Here is a 25,202-nt window from a genome sequence, read left to right on the forward strand (position 1 = left end):
TGATTTGTTTTGATATCTTTAATGTTTTTTATTTTCGCTTTGATGTCTTTGGTAAGATGAGAAACCACTTTTGTTGTTGTCAGCTGTAAGTTGCTACACGTGGCTATCTAAAAAAGGACGAGGGAAAACAATATCGTCAAATAAATGCAAACAAACACACAAAGCAAGATAAACACATAAACACATAGGCACATGTGCGTATGTGTTTCAAAGGACATTTAAGAATGTGAACATTGCTCTTCATTTCACTTTCACTTCATAAAAAAGTATGCCATTTAGTTGAAGGGGGAAGATCAACAGAATAACCTTAAAGTGTTGCTCTTCAGCGAATAGCAATTTTCCAAATGTGACATTTCAAATACTACGTATGCATGTATGTACATTGAACATACCTATGTGGATTGATTGAAAGTGAAATACAAAACAAAAAAATGATCAAGGAAAATTAAAATCCTTTGTAGTGGAAATCAGTATGGCATTGGTGGGAAAAAAACTTTAATAGATCCTGCCAACATTAAGCTTTTTCTGAGCGGTAAATGGACGCTTATTACTCCTTAAAGTTTAAAAAATTATTTACAAAATATATAATTTTTCTTGAATACCAATTCCCCCAAGTATCATCGATATACCACGCCTTTGTTAGGTAGTACAAAATTCTATGCAGTTTTATTGCTTATCTTGTCTGTACATTTTAAAATTAATTCTTCAACTCATTTGCCGAAAACTTTGTCAATAAATAAACTAAAGAGTTTACTTACCTTTAGTTTTTTTTCATGAACCTTTTAACTCACGTCAAAAATCTTCTTCGTTAAAAAAGAAAAGCTGAAAACAGCCTAACTTTACGAATAACTTGCATAAAGGATAAATGGGAAAAACAACAATTCATTGTAGTTGCATTGTGAGTTTTTAGCGTGTACTTCCATTTTTAAATGCTTTCCTTATTAATGAAATTCTAAGACATAGGCGAACGGTATGAACTGTATACGCATAGGGTATATCGCAGATTTTAATGTTAGAGTCACCGACTAAGATACCAAGAACACGATTTTGTTGGTGGACGAATGGGTTTTAGGGATTTTTGGGCCTTTGCCTTGGGAAGAATAAACTACCCTAAAGAAAAAGTATACAGTTGTAATAACGACCTCAAAAACAACCTGTTGTAAAAATATCTCAGAGCAGGCCTTAAACCAGTTCTATGCGGTTTAAGACTACCTCAAGACCTTAAGATGTCTTTTGCTGCTTACTGAGAACTTCAAATGGTCTTCTTCTGGCTGTAGAAGATGTCAAGAGGTTTTCTGTCGCCTACTGGGAACTTCAAACGGTCTACTTTTGTCTATGGAAGACCTCAAAAGGTCTTCTGCTGCCTCTAGAGAACCTCAAAAGGTCAAGAGGTCTTCTGTCGCCTTCAGAGAACCTCAAGTGGTCTTATTCTGTCTATGGAAGACCTCAAGAACTCTCTGCTGCCTCCGAAAAACGTCAAAAGGTCTTCTTAAGCCTATAGAAGACCTTAACATGACTTCTTCTTACACAAAAGTTCTCACGAGTTTTTCTTTTGTATTAAGAACACCTCAGCAGGCCTTCTTCTGTATAAAAGACCTCAAAAGTTTTCTGCTGTTTCTAGAAAACCTCAAAGCAGTTCTTCTTAAGGACCTAAGAAGACCTTAAAATTACTTCTTTTAACTATAGAAAACCTCAAGAGTTTTTTTGTGTATATAGAAGACCTTAAGAAGTCTTCTTCTATCTGTAGAAGACCTTTAGTGGTTTTCTGCTGCCTTTAGAAGACCTTTCTATAGTAGATTTCATGAGCTGTTCTTCGGTCTATAGAAGACCTCAAGGGGTCTTCTTCGGTCTAGAGGAGATTTCTTCGGTCTAAAGAAGACCTTAAGAGGTCTTCTTCGGTCTAGAGAGGACCACAACAGGTCTTCTTAGGTCTGGAGAAGACGTGAAGAGGCCTTCTTCGGTCTAGAGAAGACCTACAAGTGGTCTTCTTCTATCTTTAGAAGACCTTCAGTGTTCTTCTGCTGTCTATAGAATACCTTTCTATAGAAGATTTCATGAGGTCTTCTTCGATCTAGAGAAGACCTTAAGAGGTATTCTCCGGTATAGAGAAGACCTAAAGAGGTCCTTTTCGGTCTATAGAAGACCTTAAGAAGTCTTCTGCTGTCTATAGAAGACCTTCCTATAGTAGATTTCAAGATGGATTCTTCGGTCTAGAGACGACCTCAACAGGTCTTCTTCGGTCTACAGAAGACTTCAAGAGGTCTTCTCCGGTCTAGAAAAGACATCAAGAGGTCTTTTTCAGTGTACAGAGGACCTCAAAAGATCTTCTTCGGTCTATAAAAGACCTCAAGAGGTGTTCTTTAATCTATCGAGGACCTCTTGAGATCTTGTTCTTTCTTTAGAAGACTTTATGAAGTCTACATCTGTCTAATGATGACCTTAGGAGGTATTTTTCTCTCTATAGGAGAACTCAAGAATACTTCTTCTGACTATAGAAGATTTCAAGAGATTTTTTCGGTCTATAGAAGACTTTAAGAGGACTTCTTCGGTCCAGAGAAAACCTCAAGAGGTCCTCTTCGGTATAGAAAAGACATCAAGAGGTCTTCTTCGGTCTATAAAAGACTTCAAGAGATCTTTTTCGGTCTATAAAAGACCTCAAGAGGTCTTCTTCTTTCTGTAGACGACTTTATGAAGTCTACATCTGTTTAAAGATGACCTTCGGAGGTCTTCTTCTGTCTATGGATGACATCAAGAGGACTTCTTCTGGCTATAGAAGATTTCAAAAGATCTTTTTCGGTCTATAGAAGACCTAAAGAGATTTCAAGAGATACTTTTCGGTCGATAAAAAACCTCAATAGATCTTCTTCTGTTTATGGCAGACCCCAATAGGTCTTTTTCTGCTGATGGAAGATTTCAAGGGGTCTTCTTCTTTCTAAAGAAGATTTCGGGAGGTTTTCTTTGGTCTATAGAAGATATCAAGAAATCTTCAAGAGGGCTCAAGAGGTCTTCTTCTATCTAGAGAAGGTCTCACGAGGTCTTCTTCTGTCTATAGAAGAGCTTAAGAAGTCTTCCTGTGCCTATAGAAGAACTCAAAAGTTCTATGGAAGACCATAGGAGGTCTTCTTCTATCTATGATAGACCACAAAGGGTTTCTTCGGTCTATGGAAGATTTTATTAGGTCTTCTTGTTTTATGGAAAACCTCAAGAAGTCTTCATTTTTCTATAAAAGGTTTCAACAGATTTTCTTTGTTCTATAGAAGACCTCAAATGGTCTTATTAGGTTATAGACGATCTCAGAAGGTCCTCTGCGGTTTATAAAAGAAATCAGAAGGTCTTCTTCGGCCTATGGAAGACCTAAGAAGGTTTTCTGTGATCTCAAGAATTCCTCAAACGGTCAGCTTCTGTCTATAGAAGAGCTTGAAAACCCCAAGAGGTCTTCTTCGGTATATAAAAGATTTGAAGGGATCTTCTTCCGTCTACAGAAGAGTTCAACACGACTTCTTTCATCTATAGGAGGCTTCAATAGATCTCCTTCTGTCTATAGAACACATTAAGAGGTATTCCTCAGTCTATTCAAGATCTTAATAAATTGTATTCTGTCTATTGAAGATCTTAAGAGATCTTGGTCTGTCTACAGCAGACTTAGTTTTTCTCTGTCTTCTGTCCATAGATTATCTCAGTAGGTCTTATGTCTCTAGAATAGTATTTCTGCCTATATAGGATCGCAAACAGGTCTTCTGCTGCCTTCGAGAATCGCAAAAGGCCTTTTTCTGTCTATTGAAGACCCCAGGAACTCTTCTGCTGCCTCAAGGAAACCTCAGAATGTCTTCATAAGCCAATATAAGACCTTAAAATGACTTCTTCTGACTTCAGAAGACTTCAAGAGTTCTTCTTCTGCATAAAGAAAACGTCACAATGTGTACTTTTGTCCATAGAATATACCCCCTTCTATCTAATTCTCAAGAGGTAGTCAGCTGTCTATCGGAAACCTTAAAATATGTTCTTCTTTTCTCAAAAGAAGATTCATGAGGGTTTCATACCAAAAGCGGTATTTTTCTGTATATAGAAAACCTTAAGAAGAATTTCTTCTGTCTATGGAATACCTCAGGAAGACCTGGTCGAGAGAAGACCTCAATAAGTCTTCTTTCTTCTATATTATCTAGATTTCATGAGATATTCTTCTGTTTATAACAAATTTCAAGAGACCTTCTTCGGTCCTCTGCCTACAGAATACCTCAAACGGTCTGCATCTGCCTATAGAAATCCTTGAGAGATATTCTTCTTTCTATAGAACACATTCTTAGGTCTTCTTCGGTCCTTAAGAAGTTTTTCTTTCGAAAACCGATGAGACGACTTCCATCTTATAAAGACCAAATGGTCTTTTATTATATAGAACACTGTTAAGTGGTCTTCTGTCTATAGAAAACCTGAAGAGGTCTTCTTCTGCTTATAGAAGACCCACAATATGTCTTCTTTTCCTGTAAAATACATTAAAAGGGGCTTATTCCGTCTATGGAAAATATCCTGAGGTCTTCCAAATTAGACCTTCTGGTGTCTGTCATAGACAGAAGAACTCTTGAATGCGTACCTAGGACCCCAATATGTTTTCTGTCTATATTACACAGAAAAAATATTTCAAGAATATTTAGATATTTTCCTTCGTGATGTAGTTTTTTCATCTGTACAGGTACCTCACATAAGATACATGTGCAGTTTCTTATTTCCATCCGAAAGCCACAATTTTTCCAAAAATATGTACGATTTTCATGAGATGCAAAATCACTTTTCTATTTTTCCCTATATTCCACTATTTGCTCTCATAGTTCCTCTCTTGTTTGGTAAATACTCTCAACTTAGGTCTCGTTTTCTTTTGAGTGGTCTCGTCGTCGCACTATCGTATTGAAAATTAATAAACCAGTGTTAATCACCAGTGGGCTCGCGAGCCTTGTCTGTGTGAACACACACAATCTAAATTGTGGTGAGTTTCAACGATACTCTCACCACCGATCATCTTCTTTGTTTCAGCAATGAATTAACGCACACGATGTTTATCTAGAGAGGGATAGATAATCTCGTGTGTGTGCCCAACACAAACGGAGCGGTTGCATTTGTAGTTGTTGGTGAACACTGATCTAGAGAGGGATAGATAATATCGTATGTGTGCCCAACACAAACGGAGCGGTCGCATTTGTAGTTGTTGGTGAACACTGGTATAAACCAGCGTCAGGCACCATACTTTTCTATTGCATACTTTACGGGGTGTCATTGTGTGAGTGCATGCTTTTTCAATGGGTGGAGGGCAACGTTAAATGAGCGCACATGGGCGCTCTCTCGCCTGACGCTGGTATAAACGAACCACACCAGCAAACCAATCGTACCGACATCTTAACGAAATCGGAACAAAATTCGGACGATACGTCCGATGTCTGATCCGAAATCGTAACGATATCTTAACGAAAGTTGTATGAAGTGGTTGACATAATTTCGGAACGAAATGTTGTATCGATTTCGATCCGATTTCTTAACGAAATCTGAAGAAAATCATTGGGAAATTCGGAAAGGAAATTTCTTTCCGACATTAGTTCCGAAATCGGTACAATATCTGAACTATTTCCGCTCCGAAAAATCGTTTAGAAATCGGAACGAAATCTGAACGACGTTGCTTCCGAAATTGTTCAGACGTGTCGGACATCCGACATTTGGTTTGCTGGGACAACACAACCCCCACCATCGTCTCACCATCACATTGAGACTATATCAACAAACCACACCACAACAACCCAGCAAACCAATCGTACCGACATCGTAACGAAATCGGAACGATACGTCTGATATCTGATCCGAAATCGTAACGATATCTTAACGAAAGTTGTATGAAGTGGTTGACATAATTTCGGAACGAAATGTCGGAGCGACATCGGATCGATTTCGGTCCGATTTCGTAACGAAATCTGAAGAAAATCCTTGGGAAATTCGGAAAGGATATTTCTTTCCGACATTCATTCCGAAATCGGAACGAAATCGGTACGAAATCTTAACTATTTCCTCTCCGAAAAATCGTTTAGAAATCGGAACGAAATCTGAACGACTTTGCTTCCGAAATTGTTCAGAAGTGTCGGACATCAGACATTTGGTTTGCTGGGAACATACCTAAACTACCACTGTATGTCGCACCAGTTTTGTTGTTAGTTAACAGACAAACTAAACAACTACAGTGCGTTTGTTGTCGAATAAACAAAATGTTTGGTAGTATAGTTCGCAACTACAAATTTTTAATTTCTTTAATATAAAGGCAACATCTATATGTCAGCTTAGTGCTGATAGACTCAATATGTACATATGGTTCGTATTGTTCTGCTATGTTCACAAGACGACAACAACTACAGTGACAATACATTAGAAGAAACGGTATATAACAATAATACAAAAATAAAAGCGCATTAATTAATAAAAAGCAGCAAAATTTGTCTCTGGTTTGGTTGGTGGTGGTTGTTAGTCAATAGTAACAAAAACACAACAACTCCGCCAAAATTGTTTTTTGATTCAATATCTCAGAAAAAAACAGTATTTTTTTTGCTTTATGAAATGCGTTCATGAAATGCAGAAATTTGAACCTTGGCAAGACTTTATGAACAGTATTCCAGAAATGCAGTAATTATTTTTTTCTGTGTACATCTGAAGAGGTGCACAGAGGTTTTAATTAAGTCTTCAGTCCATAGAAGTCCTCAAAGGGTCTTCCGTCCCCAATTTGCTAAGCGATTGACAGAGTTTAGTATACACAAAATTTTTATGGTGCTGTTCCTCGGCACACTGTACTATAGGAATTTGAATGGGATACTTTATATTACACTGAACCAGTTTTGTATTTTACCGATAGTAATAAGAAGGGAGTTCCCAAGATATTGACATATTAAAAAGACCTAACGAAGTATGACGATAAAGCATGTGCCAGAGAATATGACATTGCACCATTTCTCTCAGTGTCTCAAGAACAACACATCAAGTACCCGCTTAACAAGACCACTTTCTGCCAAAACAAAGTATAGTGGAAGTATGTTTGTTATTCGTTTTTTTCTTGTTTTTCTTTAACGTTAACTTAATATAAAGAAATTACAAACCCTGTTTAAGGCGATTTTGTTCCTGACGAAAAGTTAAGAACAACAAGTGCACCTACTTTAGCATTTGAAAAGGAATAAAAGGACTTCACAATGGTAAACATAAAAGTACACATAATACATGTGTACATATACATACATACGTGTGCTTTAGTGAAAAAGAACTTATGTGGACTTCACTATTTAGCACAAAGAATGAAATTCAAAGGAATTATTTGCTGTTTGTATTTTATGTGGGTAAATGCTGAGATATTTTACAAGGAATTTGTCTTTACAATGAATGCGCTTATATGATGGATAGAGGACTATTTTGTTGTGGAGAGATTTTATACACGAGGGAATGACGATAATTCGGAAAGGGAAGGGGACCGGGCATTTTTACTAATACCAACTGTTTGTTATAAATTAAGGCATTTTTCAAATTTCGAGAAGGATTATCAATATTATACTGATTTTATGGATCGACAAATTTTTAATAAAAAAAAATAAAAATTGTTACAATACCAAACATTTAAAAAAAAATAAATAAAAACAATATATAAATAAAAATAAACAACTAAATAAAAAACATTAATTAATTACATTATTTACCAAAACCAAAACAATATCTATTGTAAGAGTCATTGTCATTTGGGGATTGAAGTGAAACACAAAAAAAATGAAAGTCTGCTGCCTAGAATTTTTTTGTGGATAGTTTTATTTTTTAAGATATAAATGTTAGCATGATATGTCCAAGTAAATTAAGTGAAAGAATAATAATACAACAAAACCACAATGCCAATAAAATATGTAGCAATGTCAATGTGAATGTGTGATTGAGTGTTACAGAAAGTTACATATGTATTTATTTACACGTATACAGTCGTATTTCCCATTCTATTATATTTTTGTGTATGTTTTTGAAAAGCAAAATTGCATAAAAATTTCAAAATATAAAACAAAGAAATTGTTAGCTCACCAAACTATAAAACTAAAATTGCAAGCAAGCAACGATTTGGAATCATGCATATTTTTTCTAACCCTTTTACTCAGTTTCCAAATTGCATACATTTGTTCGGAGTGCCTATTTTTTCCTACTCTTCTTACTCTTTTTAATGCTCGGCTTAAATCACCACTGAAAAAAAGTTATTTAAATAAATTAACTATATTTGGACTAATTGATCATCTAAAATGCAGCAATTATTAAAAACAAACCCTTTACTTTTTTTCTAAATTGTCTAACAGCATTTTGCATTTAAAATATTAATTTGTATCTTTGAATAAAAAAAAATTAATTTTGTTGATTACATTTGTGTTGATAATGTTTTTATTTTTCAATTAAAAACAAAGAGTATGCTTTTATAAGTTTTAATTTTTTAGTTTATTTTTTTTTTCTTGTATGTATTTGTTGTTCTTTTTTATTCGTATTTATTTCAGTGTATGTATAGATTATTGCAATGCCACTTATATGAATGTATATGTATTTGCTAAAAAGGTAAAAGAGCTCAGTGGTAAAAATAATTTAATCTCATTCAATAAATCATTCAAAAAAGTTTCTTCAAAAATGTCCATCGAATTTCATTTGAAATATTTTTGGTTAAAATTTGTGTAGAGTTTCATTTAAAAAATTTCTAAAAAAATTCTAACAAATTTCATTCGAAAAATTTTCTATAGAACATTCCTGGCGAATTTCATTCGAAAAATTTTCTATAGAAAATTCCTGGCGAATTTCATTCGAAAAATTTTCTATAGAAATTTCCAAAGAATCTCATTTCAAATTCTTAGCGAATTTCATTCGAAAAATGTTCTATAGAAAATTCTTAGCGAATTTCATTCGAAAAATGTTCTATAGAAAATTCCCAGCGAATTGCATTCAACAAATTTTCTATAGAAAATTCCCAGCGAATTTCATTCGAAAAATGTTCTATAGAAAATTCCCAGCGAATTGCATTCAACAAATTTTCTATAGAAAATTCCCAGCGAATTTCATTCGAAAAATTTTCTATAGAAAATTCCCAGCGAATTTCATTCGAAAAATTTTCTATAGAAAATTCCCAGCGAATTTCATTCGAAAAATTTTCTATAGAAAATTCCCAGAGAATTTCATTCGAAAAGTTTTCTATAGAAAATTTCCAGAGAATTTCATTCGAAAAATTTTCTTAGAGAATTCCCAAAGAATTTCGTTCGAAAAATTTTCTATAGAGAATTCATTCGAAAAAATTCCCAGCGAATTTCATGCGAAAAAGTTTCTATAGAAAATTCCTGGCGAATTTCATTCGAAAAAGTTTCTATAGAAAATTCTTAGCGAATTTCATTCGAAAAATTTTCTATAGAAAATTCCCAGCGAATTCTATTCGAAAAATTTTCTATAGAAAATTCCCAGCGAATTTCATGCGAAAAATTTTCTATAGAAAATTCCCAGCGAATTTCATTCGAAAAATTTTCTATAGAAAATTCCCAGCGAATTTCATTCGAAAAATTTTCTATAGAAAATTCCCAGCGAATTTCATTCGAAAAATTTTCTATAGAAAATTCCCAGCGAATTTCATTCGAAAAATTTTCTATAGAAAATTCCCAGCGAATTTCATTGGAAACATTTTCTATAGAAAATTCTTAGCGAATTCTATTTGAAAAATTTTCTATAGAAAATTCTTAGCGAATTTTATTCGAAAAATTTTCTATAGAAAATTCACATAGAATTTCATTCGAAAAATTTTCTATAGAAAAGTCCCAGACAATTTCATTCGAAAAAATTTTCTATAGAAAAGTCCCAGACAATTTCATTCGAAAAAATTTTCTATAGAAAATTCCCCGCGAATTTCATTCGAAAAATTTTCTATAGAAAATTCCCCGCGAATTTCATTCGAAAAATTTTCTAAAGAAAATTTCCAGCGAATTTCATTCGAAAAAATTTTCTATAGAAAATTCCGAGCGAATTTCATTCGAAAAAATTTTCTATAGAAAATTCCGAGCGAATTTCATTCGAAAAATTTTCTAAAGTAAATTTCCAGCGAATTTCATTCGAAAACATTTTCTATAGAAAATTCCCAGCGAATTTCATTCGAAAATTTTTCTATAGAAAATTCCATCGTATTTTTTTCGAAAAAAATTCTATAGAAAATTCCAATGAATATTTTTTTGAAAAAATTTTCTATAGAAAATTCCAACCGAATTTCATTTGAAAAAATTCCAATTTTGTCGAATTTCATTAATTTTCTCGTTTAGAGTTAAGCTTAATGATCTGAAATTATTAATTTATCGAAATTTCGATATTTATATATTTATCTCTATAAAATTCGACTAATTCTTTAATATTAATTTCGACAATTTTGTTGTAGAAATTTATTTCAATAAGTTGTTTACGAAAATTTCGATTAAAATTATTGAGAAAATTATTCATAAATTTCCTATGTAGCATTAGTTTGAGTTTGTAAGAGAATTAATTTCGTTATCAATACCAACTAAGCAAAACTAAGCTCTTTTACCATTTGGCTTTCAGAAACAACATTTATGCAAAACAAAAAACTAGATTACCTTATTGTTGTTTTTTCTTTCTTATTTTTGAAATTTAATTTATTTAATTTGTTTTTTCGTAAATGTAAATAATCCAATTGGGTGTGTGTTTTCTTCTATGTTTTTTATATTCGTTCAAATACATTTTTTGGTATGTCTATGATTGACTTGATTGTGTGGTCATGTGTACAAAAACAATTACAAATTACCTTAAAATACCATCAAAACACAAAAACCAAATCCTTAAAAACCCATAAAAACAAACTCTATAAAAAAACTGGATAACAAATCAGGACTAAATTTCCCACCGGATCATAGTACCACAGCTGCTGCCGCCGCCACAATATCGGCCAATAATGCTGCCGCAGCCGCCGCCGCTGCAGCAGCAGCAACAGGCTCAGCCACAGCCAACGCCGCCAACAACACTGGTTCTAGCAATGGATTACTGGCCTCTTCCCTATCCATGCAAAATTTGGTTGCCTTAGCCTCTATGAATCATGGTTCCATGGGTCAACACAATGCGGCGGCCTATGCCACGTCACAGCAGGGTGGACACTATGTCAGTGTGCCAACAAGCAAGGCGCTTACAGCGTCAGTTACACATCCCCATAGTGGTGGTGCTGCGGGCATTCATATGGCATCGTCTTACGCAAACACAGGTCAACACCATTTGGCACATCAAACAACAACGCAACAGCAACAACAACAACAGCAGCAACAGTTGCAACAACAACATCATTTTGCTTCATTGCATGCCGCCGCCGCCCATCATCATCCACACGCAACAATGGCTGCAATGGCCACTGGTGCAACACCAGCTGCTGCATACGCTGCTCATTTTGCTGGTAATACTGCAGGAACAGCATTGTGTAAGTATTGCATTGATTTGTTTCTTTCTATTTTTGATATCCTCTATTCACCTTTCATGTAATTTATTGCAAAACTGTATGTCAATTACTATACTTACTTTAATTACCATTGTACATCTTCTTCATTTGTATTGATTTTAATTTACTAAAAGTCTTCTCGGCAAAGTTTGAAACATTTAATTATTTTATATGTGTGTGTGCGTGTGTTTCATTGTTAATGTATTGCCTTGGTTCTAATGTAATTAGTTTTTATATACTGCATCCTTTCTTCCCTTGCATGTAGTCGCATTTTAATGCATTTTAATTTTAATTTTAATTTAATTTACAACAACATTTAACTCAAGTAACCATATTGCCCATAATGTCCTTGTTCTTAACCGTTGTTCAATTAATGAAAATTACTTTTGAGCTTTTCAGTTGCCAAGCAGTATTGAAATAAAATTTTAATTTAAGTTTAGAGATTGTTTGATGATAGTAAAGAAGTTGTCCTTTTATGGTAATGTTATTATTCAATGCTTCTGAAAATATTATCAATAAAATTTTCAAACTGTATATTTTCAAGGACCAATTCAAGGAACAATTGTTGAAGGAACATCACAAACTATAATTATGAGCTTTTTAAGAATATTTTTTTTCAAAGTCCATGAGAGGTTTGGAGGATTTTTAAAAAAATATATTTTACAGAACTACCTTCAAAATACCGGAAATCGGGAGGTACCTTTCATTGGGGGTTATATGAAAGCGAAAACCTATGCCGGAAAATTTTATATGAAAAGTTGTATAACCCCAATGAAGACTAAATACAAAATATCAGCCATTTAGGTGGAATATTGAGGCCAAAAACTTCAAAATACCGAAAATCAAGAGGTACGCTTCTATGGCCGATATAGGAAGACGTCGACCTATACTGATAATTCTTTTCTGGAATATTTTATATCCCCATGGAAGACTAAATAACAAGTTTCAGTCACTTCTGTGGGATATTGAGGCCACAACCTTCATAATACCGAAATTCGGGAGGACCGTTCTATGGGGGCTATATGAAGGCGGGGAACCTATACCGACAAATTTCATATAGAAGTTTTATACCCCCCATGAATACAAAATACCAAATGTCATCCATTTCGGTGGAATATTGAAGTCAAAAACTTAAAAATACCGAAAATCGGGAAGTACCGTTCTATTGCGGCTATATGAAGGCGTGGACCTATACCGACAAATTTCTGGGGGAAAGTTTTGTACCCCCAACAAAGACTATGTAACAAATTTCAGCCACTTCGGTGAGATAATAAGGCTAAAACCTTTTAAAATACCGGAAATCGGAAGGTACCGTTCTTTGGGGGCTATATCAAAACCTGGACCGATATAGCCCATTTGCAATACCAAACATCCTAGGAATAATAGAAACTTCTATACCAAATTACAAAGATTTCAACAAACAGACGGACAGACAGACAGACAGACGGACGTACAGACGGACGTGCTAATGTAGCTAAAACTTTGACACACCGAAAGTCAATTGGTCGTGTTCTATGAGGGCTATATAAAAACGTGGACCTATAGCGACAAATTTCTAGGAGAAAGTTTTGTACTTTCAACGAACAATAAATACCAAATTTCAGCCATTTCGGTGTAATATAGCGAAAATCTGGAGATACCTTTCTATGGGGGATATCAAAACAAGGACCTATAAAAATTATAATTTCTAGGGAAATTTTCAGGGATCCCAACCAAGACTTAATATGAAATTTTAACCATTTCATTGATAATAAGGCTTAAACGTATTCAATGTCGATAATCGGGCAGTGCAGTTCTATGGTGGGCTATATAAAAACGTGCACCGGTATAGCCCATTTTCGATACCAAACATTCTGGGACACTTGTTCGTACCATTACGCCACGATGGCACCAAGAGGGATGGCCTTTTTTGTTTACATTGTTAATGGCATCAAGCAACAACTTATATTCAGGAGTATAGAACTTATATCCGCTGGGTAGGAGACTTCTGTATTTCTAATTAGAACGTACCGTCTTGTCTTTTTTCTTGTGCAGCAGACATTGCGGACTGACTCCCTCGCTAAGCTCGCTTGTAAAGTCAATCTAAATCTCGTCTGCATAAAAACTGCATTCAATTTGTCTATAAAGACTCACTTCAGCTCGTCTATAAAGACTCACTTTAGCTCGTCTATAAAGTCTCACTTCAGCTCGACTATAAAGACTCACTTCAGTTCGTCTATAAAGACTCACTTCAGCTCTTCTATAAAGACTCACATCAGCTCGTCTATAAAAACTCACTTCACCTCGTCTATAAAGACTCACTTAGCTCGTATATAAAGTCTCACTTCAGCTCGTCTATAAAAACTTACTTCAGCTCGTCTATAAAGCCTCACTTCAGCTCGACTATAAAGACTTACTTAGCTCGTCTATAAAGACTCACTTAGCTCGTCTATAAAGACTTACTTCAGCTTGTCTATAAAGACCCACTTCAGCTCGTCTATAAAGACTCACCTCAGCTCGCCCATAAAGACTCACTTCAGCTCGTCTATAAAATCTCACTTCAGCTCGTCTATAAAGATTCACTTTAGCTCGTCTATAAAGACTATCTTCAGCTTGTCTATAAAGACCCACTTAAGCTCGTCTATAAAGACTCACCTCAGCTCGCCCATAAAGACTCACTTCAGCTCGCCTATAAAGACTATCTTCAGCATGTCTATAAAGACTCACTTCAGCATCTTCTAGAAAGACTCACTTCAGCTCGTCTATAAAGACTCACTTCAACTCGCCTATAAAGACTCACTTCAGCTCGCCTATAAAGACTCACTTCAGCTCGTCTGTAAAGACTCACTTCAGCTCCTCTATAAAGACTCACTTCAGCTCCTCTGTAAAGACTCACTTCAGCTCGTTTATAAAGACTTACTTCAGCTCGTCTATAAAGACTCACTTCAGCTCGCCTATAAAGACTATCTTCAGCTTGTCAATAAAGTCACTTCAGCTCATCTATAAAGACTCACTTCAGCTCGTCTATAAAGGCTCACTTCAGCTCGTCTATAAAGATTCACTTTAGCCCGTCAATAAAGACTCACTTCAGCTCGTCTATAAAGACTCACTTCTGCTCGTCGATAAAGACTCACTTCAGCTCGTTTATAAAGACTCACTTCAGCTCGTCTATAAAGACTCACTTCAATTTGTCTATAAAGACTCACTTCTGCTCGTCTATAAAGACTCACTTCAACTCGTCTATAAAGACTTACTTCAGCTCGTCTATAAAGACTATCTTCAGTTTTTCTATAAAGACAATCTTCAGCTTGTCTATAGAGACTTACTTCAACTCGTCTATAAAGACTCACTTCAGCTCGTCTATAAAGATTCACTTCAGCTCGTCTATAAAGACTCACTTCAGCTCGTTTATAAAGACTCACTTCAGCTCGTTTATAAAGACTAACTTCAGCTCGTATATAAAGCCTCACTTCAGCTCGTCTATAAAGATTCACTTCAGATCGCCTATAAAGACTCACTTCAGCTCGCCCATAAAGACTTACTTCAGCTCGCCTATAAAGAATCACTTCAGCTCGCCTATAAAGACTCACTTCAGCTCGCCTATAAAGACTCACTTCATCTCGTTTATAAAAACTCACTTTAGCTCGTCTATAAAAAATCACTTCTTTATAAAGACTCACTTCAGCTCGTCTATATAGACCCCATTCAGCTAGTTTATAAAGACTCACTTCAGCTGGTCTATAAAGACTCACTTTAGCTCGTCTACAAATACTCACTTTAGCTCGCCTATAAAGACTCACTTCAGCTCATCTATAAATACTTACTTCAGCTCGTCTATAAAGACTCACTCCAGCTCGTCTATAAAGACTCACTTCAGCTCGTCTATAAAAACTCACTTCAGCTCGTCTATAAAGACTCACTTCAGCTCGTCTATAATGACTCACTTCAGCTCGTCTATAAAGACTCACTTCAGCTCGTCTATAAAGACTCCCTTCAGCTCGTCTATAAAGACTCACTTCAGCTCGTCTATAAAGACTCACTTCAGCTCGTCTATAAAGACTTACTTCAGCTCGTCTATAAAGAATAACTTCAGCTCGTTTATAAAGACTCACTTCAGCTCGTCTATAAAAGCTCACTTCAGCTCGTCTATAAAGACTAACTTCAGCTCGTCTATAAAGACGCACTTCAGTTCGTCTATAAAGAATCACTTCAGCTCGTCTATAAAGAATCACTTCAGCTCGTCTATAAAGACTCAATTCAGCTCGGGTATAAAGACCCACTTCAGCTCGTCTATAAAGACTCACTTCAGCTCGTCTATAAAGACTCACTTCAGCTCGTATATAAAGACTCACTTCAGCTCGTCTATAAAGTTTCACTTCAGCTCGTCTATAAAGTTTCACTTCAGCTCGTCTATAAAGACTCACTTTAGCTCGTCTATAAAGACTCACTTCAGCTCGTCTATAAAGACTCACTTCAGGTCGTCTATAAAGACTCACTTCAGGTCGTCTATAAAGACTCACTTCAGGTCGTCTATAAAGACTCACTTCAGGTCGTCTATAAAGACTCACTTCAGCTCGTCTATAAAGACTCACTTCAGCTCGTCTATAAAGACTCACTTCAGCTCGTCTATAAAGACTCACTTCAGCTCGTCTATAAAGACACACTTCAGCTCGTCTATAAAGACACACTTCAGCTCGTCTATAATGACACACTACAGCTCGTCTATAACGACTCACTTCAGCTCGTCTATAAAGACTCACTTCAGCTCGTCTATAAAGACTCACTTCAGCTCGTCTATAAAGACTCACTTCAGCTCGTCTATAAAGACTCACTTCAGCTCGTCTATAAAGACACACTTCAGCTCGTCTATAAAGACTCACTTCAGCTCGTCTATCAAGACTCAATTCAGCTCGTCTATGAAAACTCAATTCAGCTCGTCTATGAAAACTCACTTCTGCTCGTCTATAAAAACTCACTACAGCTCGTCTATAAAGACTCACTTCAGCTCGTCTATAAAGACTCACTTTAGCTCGTCTATAAAGACTCACTTTAGCTCGTCTATAAGGACTCACTTCAGCTCATCTATAAAGACTTACTTCAGCTCGTCTATAAAGACTCACTCCAGCTCGTCTATAAAGACTCACTTCAGCTCGTCTATAAAGACCCACTTTAGCTCGTCTATAAAGACCCACTTCAGCTCGTCAATAAAGACTCACTTCAGCTCGTTTATAAAGACTCACTTCAGCTCGTCTGGAAAGACTCACTTCCGCTCGTCTATAAAGACTCACTTCAGCTCGTCTATAAAGACTCACTTCAGCTCGTCTATAAAGACTCACTTCAGCTCGTCTATAAAGACTCACATCAGCTCGTCTATAAAGACTCACTTCAGCTCGTCTATAAAGACTCACTTCAGCTCGTCTATAAAGACTCACTTCAGCTCGTCTATATTGACTCACTTCAGCTCGTCTATAAAGACTCACTTCAGCTCGTCTATAAAGACTCACTTCAGCTCGTCTATAAAGACTCACTTCAGCTCGTCTATAAAGACTCACTTGAGCTCGTCTATAAAGATTCACTTTATCTCGCCTATAAAGACTCACTTCAGCTCGTCTAAAAGACTAACTTCAGCTCGTCTATAAAGACTCACTTCAGCTCGTCTATAAAGACCCAATTCTGCTCGTCTGTAAGGACTCCCTCCAGTTCTTCTATAAAGACTCCCTTCAGCACGTCTATAAAGACTCCCTTCCGTTCGTCTATAAAACTCTCTTCAGCTCGTCTATAAAGACTCCCTTCAGTTCCTCTATAAAAACTCCCTTCATCTCGTCTATAAATACTCTTTTAAGCTCGTCTTCAACTTCTCTCTTCAGCTCTTCTGTGAACACCGACGTAGCCAAGGGGGTGAGCCTCCCAAATTGGTAATCTTTTAGTCATTTTTTGTATATTTTATTCACAAAACATAAAATTTTGTCCGTCTTCATTCAACTCACTTTAAAACGCTTCAATTTTTCTCCATTGTTTTCGTTTAATTTTCATAAACAATGAAAAATATTTTTTACCTTGATTTCCAATTAACTTCTTGAAAATAAAAGAATTGTTGGTAGGAATTTAATATTTTCTCGTTACCTGCTACAAACAATTTTTGTTTACAACAAGAAAAACAAAGTATTGTCATATTGCCACACCACGAAACAATGGACCGTCCAGCTTTTAGTTCGTGTCCAACCAAAAACAATATACGAGTATTCATAGAGAGTGTAAAGCCACGTTTACATATTCAAATGGAAATTGTTTTCCCTGTACCGGGAAAAATATCCATGAAAAGTTTTGAAAAATGTCCATTGAATGGAATGCAATAAATGGAAATTCTGAAAAAACCGACGAGAATAAAATCAAATAAAATCAACAAAGGACAATATTCAAATATCGCTTTGTTTAGCCAAAACATTAGGTTGCAATGGAACGAAATATGCAAATAAATATATAGTAGAAAATATGAAGTCAGCACTCTGCAATGCAGCTGCGATCATGGGCAACATATATGATCACTTTAAATGTTATGTCAATGGAGGACATCTTAAATTCCATGGTTAGAGGTTTTTGTGATCCATTGATCAAAACTAATTTCGTATACCATCTTACATAAATGGTATCTAATAAACCCACTAGTGTACGTTTATGTTTGCATGAAAGTTCTTCAATCTGATAAAAAAAAAACTGTTTTAACGAAACAATAGAGTTATATGATGGGAAATGCTGTTTTATTTGTTAAATTTACAAATAAAAAACATTGATGTAGTAACAACGTCAGCGACAGTAACCGTATCCGCTGATAGTATTGCTAAAAACAAGCGGGTGTTGCTATACAAAAGAATTTTGTCGACAAATTTTTAAAAATGAATAACAGTCAATATGGTTGACGGTTTTCTCTATTTTATGCAAGCTATAAACAAAAGTTGCAGAGAGACTGTCAGGTGAATAGAGGAGAAACAAAATCTTTAATTTTTGCAAAGTTTGCAGCTGTTCCCTTTCCTTGTTAATTGTATTTCGTGTATAATTTCGCTTTTATGTTCAAGGGCCACAATTAACTTCAACAATAGAGAACAACAAACTGAAAGCTTTTACATAAAATGTAAAATAAAAACCACCTTTTAGTTATAAAACATTTTTATGAACGATCTGTGCAATTGGGTGCCACTTTCAACATCTATTGTCTGAAATCGCTTTGTTACATTTTTTTTTGATTTGCAAGAGGATGCGTAAAACAATGCTTTTATGAAAGAACATAAAAAAAATTGAAGGTGCAAACAATATTGCCCCAAGGCACTTGTAGATAAATTAACTATTACAGAAAAACGACCTGGAAAAACTGGAAGGAATACTTCACAGACCATGAATAGGTAGTATTTGTGGAAAAACTGAAGTGAGTCTTTATAGACAACCTGAAGTGAGTCTTTATAGACGAGCTAAAGTGAGCCTTTACAGACGAGCTATAGTGAGCCCTTATAGACAAGATGAAGTGAGTTTTTATAGACGACTGAAGTAAGTATTTATAGACGAGCCAAAGAGAATCTTTATAGCGAACTGCAGTGAGTCTTTATAGACGATTTGAAGTGAATTTTTATAGACGAGCTAAAATGAGTCTTTATAGACGAGCTGAAGTGAGTCTTTATAGACGAGCTAAGGTGAGTCTTTATAGACGAGCTAAAGTGAGTCTTTATAGACGAGCTAAAGCGAGTCTTTATAGACGAGCTAAAGTGAGTCTTTATAGACGAGCTAAAGCGAGTCTTTATAGACGAGCTAAATTGAGTCTTTATAGACGAGCTAAAGTGAGTCTTTATAGACGAGATAAAGTGAGTATTTATAGACGAGCTAAAGTGAGTCTTTATAGACGAGCTAAAGTGAGTCTTTATAGACGAGCGAAGTGAGTCTTTATAGATGAGCTGAAGTGAATCTGTGTAGACGAGCTGAAGCGAGTCTGAATAGATGCCCTGAAGCGAGACTGAATAGACGAGCTGCAGTGAGTCTTTATAGACGAGTTGAAGTAAGTCTTTATAGACGAGCTAAAGTGAGTCTTTATAGACGAGCTGAAGTGAGTCTTTATAAACGAGCTGAAGTGAGTCTTTATAGACGAGCTGAAGTAAGTCTTTATAGACGAGCTAAAGTGAGTCTTTATAGACGAGCTGAAGTGAGTCTTTAAAAACGAGCTGAAGTGAGTCTTTATAGACGAGCTAAAGTGAGTCTTTATAGACGAGCTAAAGTAAGTCTTTATAGACGAGCTAAGTGAGTCTTATAGACGAGCTGAAGTGAGTCTTTATAGACGAGCTATAGTGAGTTTTATGACGACCTGAAGTGAGTCTTTATAGACGAGCTAAAGTGAATCTTTATAGACGAGCGAAGTGACTCTTTATAGATGAGGTGAAGTGAGTCTGTGTAGATATGCTGAAGTGGGTCTTTATAGATGTGCTGAAGTGGGTCCTTATAGACGAGCTTTATAGATGAGCTGAAGTGAGTCTGAATAGACGAGCTGAAGTGAGTCTTTATAGACGAGCTGAAGTAAATCTTTATAGACGAGCTAAAGTGAGTCTTTATAGACGAGCTGAAGTGAGTCTTATGACGAGCTGAAGTGAATCTGTATAGACGAGCTGAAGTGAGTCTTTATAGAAGAGCAGAAGTGAGTATTTATAGACGAGCAGAAATCAGTCTGTATAGACGAGCTGAAGTCAGTCTGTGTAGACGAGCTGATGTGGGTCTTTATAGACGGGCTGAAGTGAGTCCTTGTATATTAGCTGAAGTGAGTCCTTGTAGATGAGCTGAAGTGAGTCTTTATAGACGAGTTGAACTGAGTCTTTTAGACGAGCTGCAGTGAGTCTTTATAGACGAGCTGAAGTGAGGCTTTATAGACCAGCAGAAGTGAATCTTTATAGACTAGCAGAAGTGAGTCTTTATAGACGAGCTAAAGTGAGTCTTTATAGACGAGCTAAAGTGAGTCTTTATAGACTATCTGAAGTGAGTCTTTATAGACTAGCTGAAGGGAGTCTTTATAGACCAGCTGAAGGGGAGTCTTTAAAGACCAGCTGAAAAGGAGTCTTTATAGACGAGCTAAAGTGAGTCTTTACAGACGAGGTAAGTTGAGTCTTTTTAGACGACCTAAAGTGAGTCTTTATAGACGAAATGAAGTGAGTCTGTATAGACGAGCTGAAGTGAGTCTTTATAGACTAGCTGGAGTGAGTCTTTATAGACGAGCTTTCCTCAAGAAAGGGTCTTAGGAAGCACCCTTTCCTTAGGAAAGGGTCTTGGGAAGCATCCTTTCCTTAGGAAAAGGTCTTGGGAAGCATCCTTTTGTACATAGAATATCCTTTCAAGGTTCTCTTTATATCGAAGACCTATTCGATGTGTTCTGTACAAACAAGTCCATTACGAAGACAGTTAGACATAGAAGAGCCTGTGGAGGTGTTGTAAACACAGAAGACCCTTAAAGGTCTACAATACTCGGAAACCCCTTTCAAAGGCTAGGCAAAGTAGACCTTCTTACGGTCTTCTACAATCCCCACATGTCTTCTATAGCCTTTCAAAGTCGTCTTACATGGAAAAACCTTTCAAGGCTTTCTTTATATAAAATTCCCATTTGAGTTATTCTTTATAGATAAGACCCATTCGAGGTCTACTGCACAAAGAAGATCCTCTTAAGGACTTTCATACAAAAGAGAACCTTTTGACGTTATCTCAGGATATAAGACTTTTAAAGGTCTATTATATATAGAAGTCAAGTTCGAAGTCTTTAAGGGCAGATGACCCTCTTGCGGTATTTTAGTCCTACAGCAGCGTTTCAGGTCGTCAATATGTAGAAAGGCCTTTCGAGTTCTTCTCTACATGTAGTATCCTTTCTAGCCATTTCTATGTCTTCCTTATGTAGAAGATTCCCTCAAGGTCTTGCATAAATAGAATACCTTTTCCAGGAGGTGTATGCCTATATCCTTCTATATACAGAATATCCTTACATGGGCTTCTTTGTTTAGAATAAGCATTCGAAGACTTTCATTCATAAAGGATCCGTTGGATGTCTTCTAGACATCAAAAACTTTTTCGGGGTCTTCTATGAAGGGAATATCATTCATTCGAGGTCTCCTATACATAGAAGACCATGTGTAGTGGTTGGAGCGCACTATAACTCTCGAACGGATCCGAAGATTCGGTCTAAAATTTGGCGTTCAATATATATTGTCCAAGCCTAGTTTAAGTTCGAAGATAGACCATATCGCTCCACCCCTTCGGTTTCCTCACCCACAAAAGTTTGAAAATGTTCGGAAAAATTGTGCGCACGATAATTCTTGAAGGGAATAACCGATTCCCACACAAAATTTGTGAAGAGTGGAGTTTAAGGCCTGCTCTCAAATCCTAACAACTTGTATTCGCTGCCTCCATTACGACAGTACACGTTTATTTTCAGGGAAAAGTCCATATTTCCTGAGAAAATAGTCCGAAAGTTTTAAAATACCCCTATGGCACCATGTGTAGTGGGTGCGCTCCAGCCACGGATCAGCCGAATCGGTCCAAAATTTTTACTTCGAATCTCTTTCGTTTTTGTTTTAAACACTTGTATTTTCAGGGGCAAGTCCTTACTTCTTGAGATAATGGACCAAAAGCTCCAAAAAAGCCTGCCGGCACCAACTAATCTGGGTACTACGTAAGATCACCTTCGAAGGGAGAAACCCATTTAGTCCAAACGTTGTTCATCGTATTATATAGACGTCAGAAGTATTCTTTTTGTAAATTTTCTATATCATCTTAAAGAGTTATTTTATATATAGAAGGCCTCGTAGAGATCCTCCATAAAAAGATAAACATACCTATATGGTAATCTCTGCAATCGTGGTGCAGTGGTATTCGGACCCGTCTTGAACGCTGGATGCCAGTTTTCGATTCACATGCCAGGATATAACGGGAAAATTCCCATCATTAGTATTTCAGTAGGTCCAATATCGTTGAGCTAATATGAATCGAGGTGCACTCACTGATATGATAGAAGTATCCCTTCTCACTTCTGTACAATCTTTCTTTAGGTAGATTTTTAGAAATTTAGATGACCCCTTTTGGCCTTCTGTGGCCATCTAGCATTTTAAGTTCGTCTATATAGAAAGCCTTTTAAGGGTCTTCAACGTATGGAATACAACTCAGAATATAATACACTCTAGAGGACTTCTATAGACAAAGGATTCTTTAGACCTTCTATAAATATAAATATATTTTAGTCAGTTATACATATCGTCACCTGAAATGCCCAAAGACGTAACAATCAAAGGGTTACGTTGAGGGTTACGTCTTTGTGCATTTCAGGTGACGATATACATTTCAGTTCTACAGACAGATGACACTTGCGATACCTGTTATGGACAAAACTGTTCAAAGACGGTCTCATAGCTTTTTGATGTACAGTATTGGTAGGGTAAAACACCATCAGTTCATACCAACTACATAAAATTCCATTAAAATTTTTATTCTCTCAAAGGTTCGTAGTTAAATTAAAAGTACCAACATTTTGTGTGTGCGTGTATATTTCATGTTATTTATGTATTTTAATATAGATTCACTCTAAAACAGCACACTCATACAAAAACACATACACAACAGCAATGAAACAATACAAATTTGGAAATTCATAAAAAAACTCGAGAACCGAAAGAGCATAAAATTATTACACACTTGTATTCGTATAATTAGAAAGGACTTCACAGACAACAATTAAAACCAGACAATTACAAAACGAACACAAAAGAACAAAAAAAAAATTACAACATTCATGGTTGTTGTTCGTTTGTTTTTTTTTTTTTTTGTTGCAATTAAACACACAGAGTTATGAACCGTTGAAACCTTTTGTAAATGTCCTGGTTGAAACGTATTTGTTGTTCTTACCCTTTCGACACTGTTTAGAGTATTTGTTGTTATTTTCGTTCTTTCAGTTTAGTTAGCAAGGATAATTGTAAGCATTGTTTTTAAGTATATTATTATTTTCCTTTTGTGTGTGTATGTGCGTGAGTACGCTGTGTGTGTGTGCGTTTGTTTTGTTTATAAGTGTTGAAATATATTTTTATCTCTAAGTGTAGTAATTTTATGTATGTACATGTATGTGTATGAGTGTATTTATGTTTTTACATAAGGTCCTTTTCATTAAGCATTTGTTCCGAAAGGGTAAAGACCTTCTGCTACCCTCCACCCTTAATGGAGAATATTCAACATAATTATTACAACAAGTTTAAATGTTCAACGTTGTCCCTCCTTAATTTACCCTTTTGCACAAACCAACTCACTCACATACACATTCCTAAATGTTTGATATAATTAAATATTTAAAATGAAATTAAAATATTTCTTTTTTCTTACAATAAGAATTATGTTTCGTTTTTTTAATTCAATTTGTATGTGTGTTTATTTTTTTCTCTTTCTATTTTTGTTGGCGTCTCTTTTCATTTAGGGACTGGTGCAGATGCTCTCACATCACAATATGCCCCAGCACTTAATCCACTGACCAATGGTGCCTATGCTGCCGCAACCGCACCACTTGCGGCTACAGCACTGCAGGCAGCCGCTGCTGGTGTTGCTGGAAAACAAATTGAAGGTAAGTGAACAACAACAACGACAACATTTCAAATGCAAACGATTTAAGTAAAATGGGGAGTTGGGGGAAAACAAAAATTAAGAAAGCTTATTTTTTATTTTTAATTTAATAAAATTTAAGATGATTTTCTAATAGCTCAGGGGAAAAATTAACAGGCATATCCTAGAACACCCATGTTCGCAAGGGATTTCTACGAGGGCGGTTCGGAAACTTCTTAGCCTATCAATGAAAGAGAATAGTTCGTTTTTCAAAAATATTTTTATTTTTCAATATAATCTCCTGAAACTTCAATACACTTAGTCCAACGCTTTTCTAGCAATTCTATCCCTTGATTAAAATAGTTTTTCTCAAGGTCTTCAAAATAGTGGTTTACAACTGTAATTGCTTCTTCAGTTGAGGTAAAACGTTTGCCAGCAAGGATTTTTTTTTAGATTTGGGAACAAGTAAAAGTCACTGGGAGCTAAATCAGGAGAATAAGGTGGGTGGCCATTGTTAAAACACTCTTGTGCGCTGGTGCGTATGTGAAAAAAATCTAAAGGGTATTCCATGTAAGTTTTCACACGGGTTTTTGGTGAAGACCATTAAAGTGTTTTCTATTTAATGAAGATTTCTAAGTGGCCTTCTAACAGTGGAACAAGTCTAAAGGGAAAAATAACATCCAAAGGAAGTTCAGTGTATGTACGACCCTTCTAGGGATCTTAACGTAAAGACCTCTGCAGAGTCTTCTATTTATTGGGACTCCCAGAAGGTATTCCATTTATATAGTATTGTAGAGAGTATTCTACGTATGGAAAGCCTCTAAGATTATTCTCTCTACGAAAGACCTCTAAGGCTATAGAACATCCAAAGAGTATTTTTGGATATACATAGGTTCTCTAAAGTTCTCTTTGTAAAGAAGGCCTCTAAAGAGCTTTCTTTGTAGAGAAGACCTCCGAACCGTATTATTGTGTAGAAGACTTCCTTGTGGAAGAACTCCAAGGCACAGTGGTTCAGAATAGTTTTTTCTTGGTCAAAAATTCTGTAAATTTTGAACGGATAGAGATATTTTCAAAGTTATTTTTGTTTTTGGTAAACAAATAACACAATAAGCTTTCAGATGAATTATAACCGGTCAAA

The 25,202-nt window shown here is 35.8% G+C and overlaps 1 protein-coding gene across 41 annotated transcripts in view; it reads left to right on the forward strand.

The window, feature by feature from the left end:
• The window catches only part of LOC141395239 (CUGBP Elav-like family member 1-B), a 569,810-nt gene that overhangs the window by 537,926 nt on the left and 6,682 nt on the right, over positions 1–25,202 (forward strand). For 20 of the 41 annotated variants that reach the window (XM_073970819.1, XM_073970821.1, XM_073970820.1 and 17 more), the window contains 2 exons: positions 10,901–11,476; positions 23,943–24,086. In XM_073970819.1, coding sequence (XP_073826920.1) covers positions 10,901–11,476; positions 23,943–24,086 — 720 coding nt within the window. The remainder of the gene's footprint in view (positions 1–10,900; positions 11,477–23,942; positions 24,087–25,202) is intronic. The other 21 variants (XM_073970825.1, XM_073970826.1, XM_073970827.1 and 18 more) reach the window with 3 other exon arrangements.

The sequence above is a fragment of the Musca autumnalis genome, unplaced genomic scaffold (assembly GCF_047663935.1).
Source record: "Musca autumnalis isolate F117 unplaced genomic scaffold, ASM4766393v1 scaffold_2, whole genome shotgun sequence".
NCBI classification, from domain to species: Eukaryota; Metazoa; Arthropoda; class Insecta; order Diptera; family Muscidae; genus Musca; species Musca autumnalis.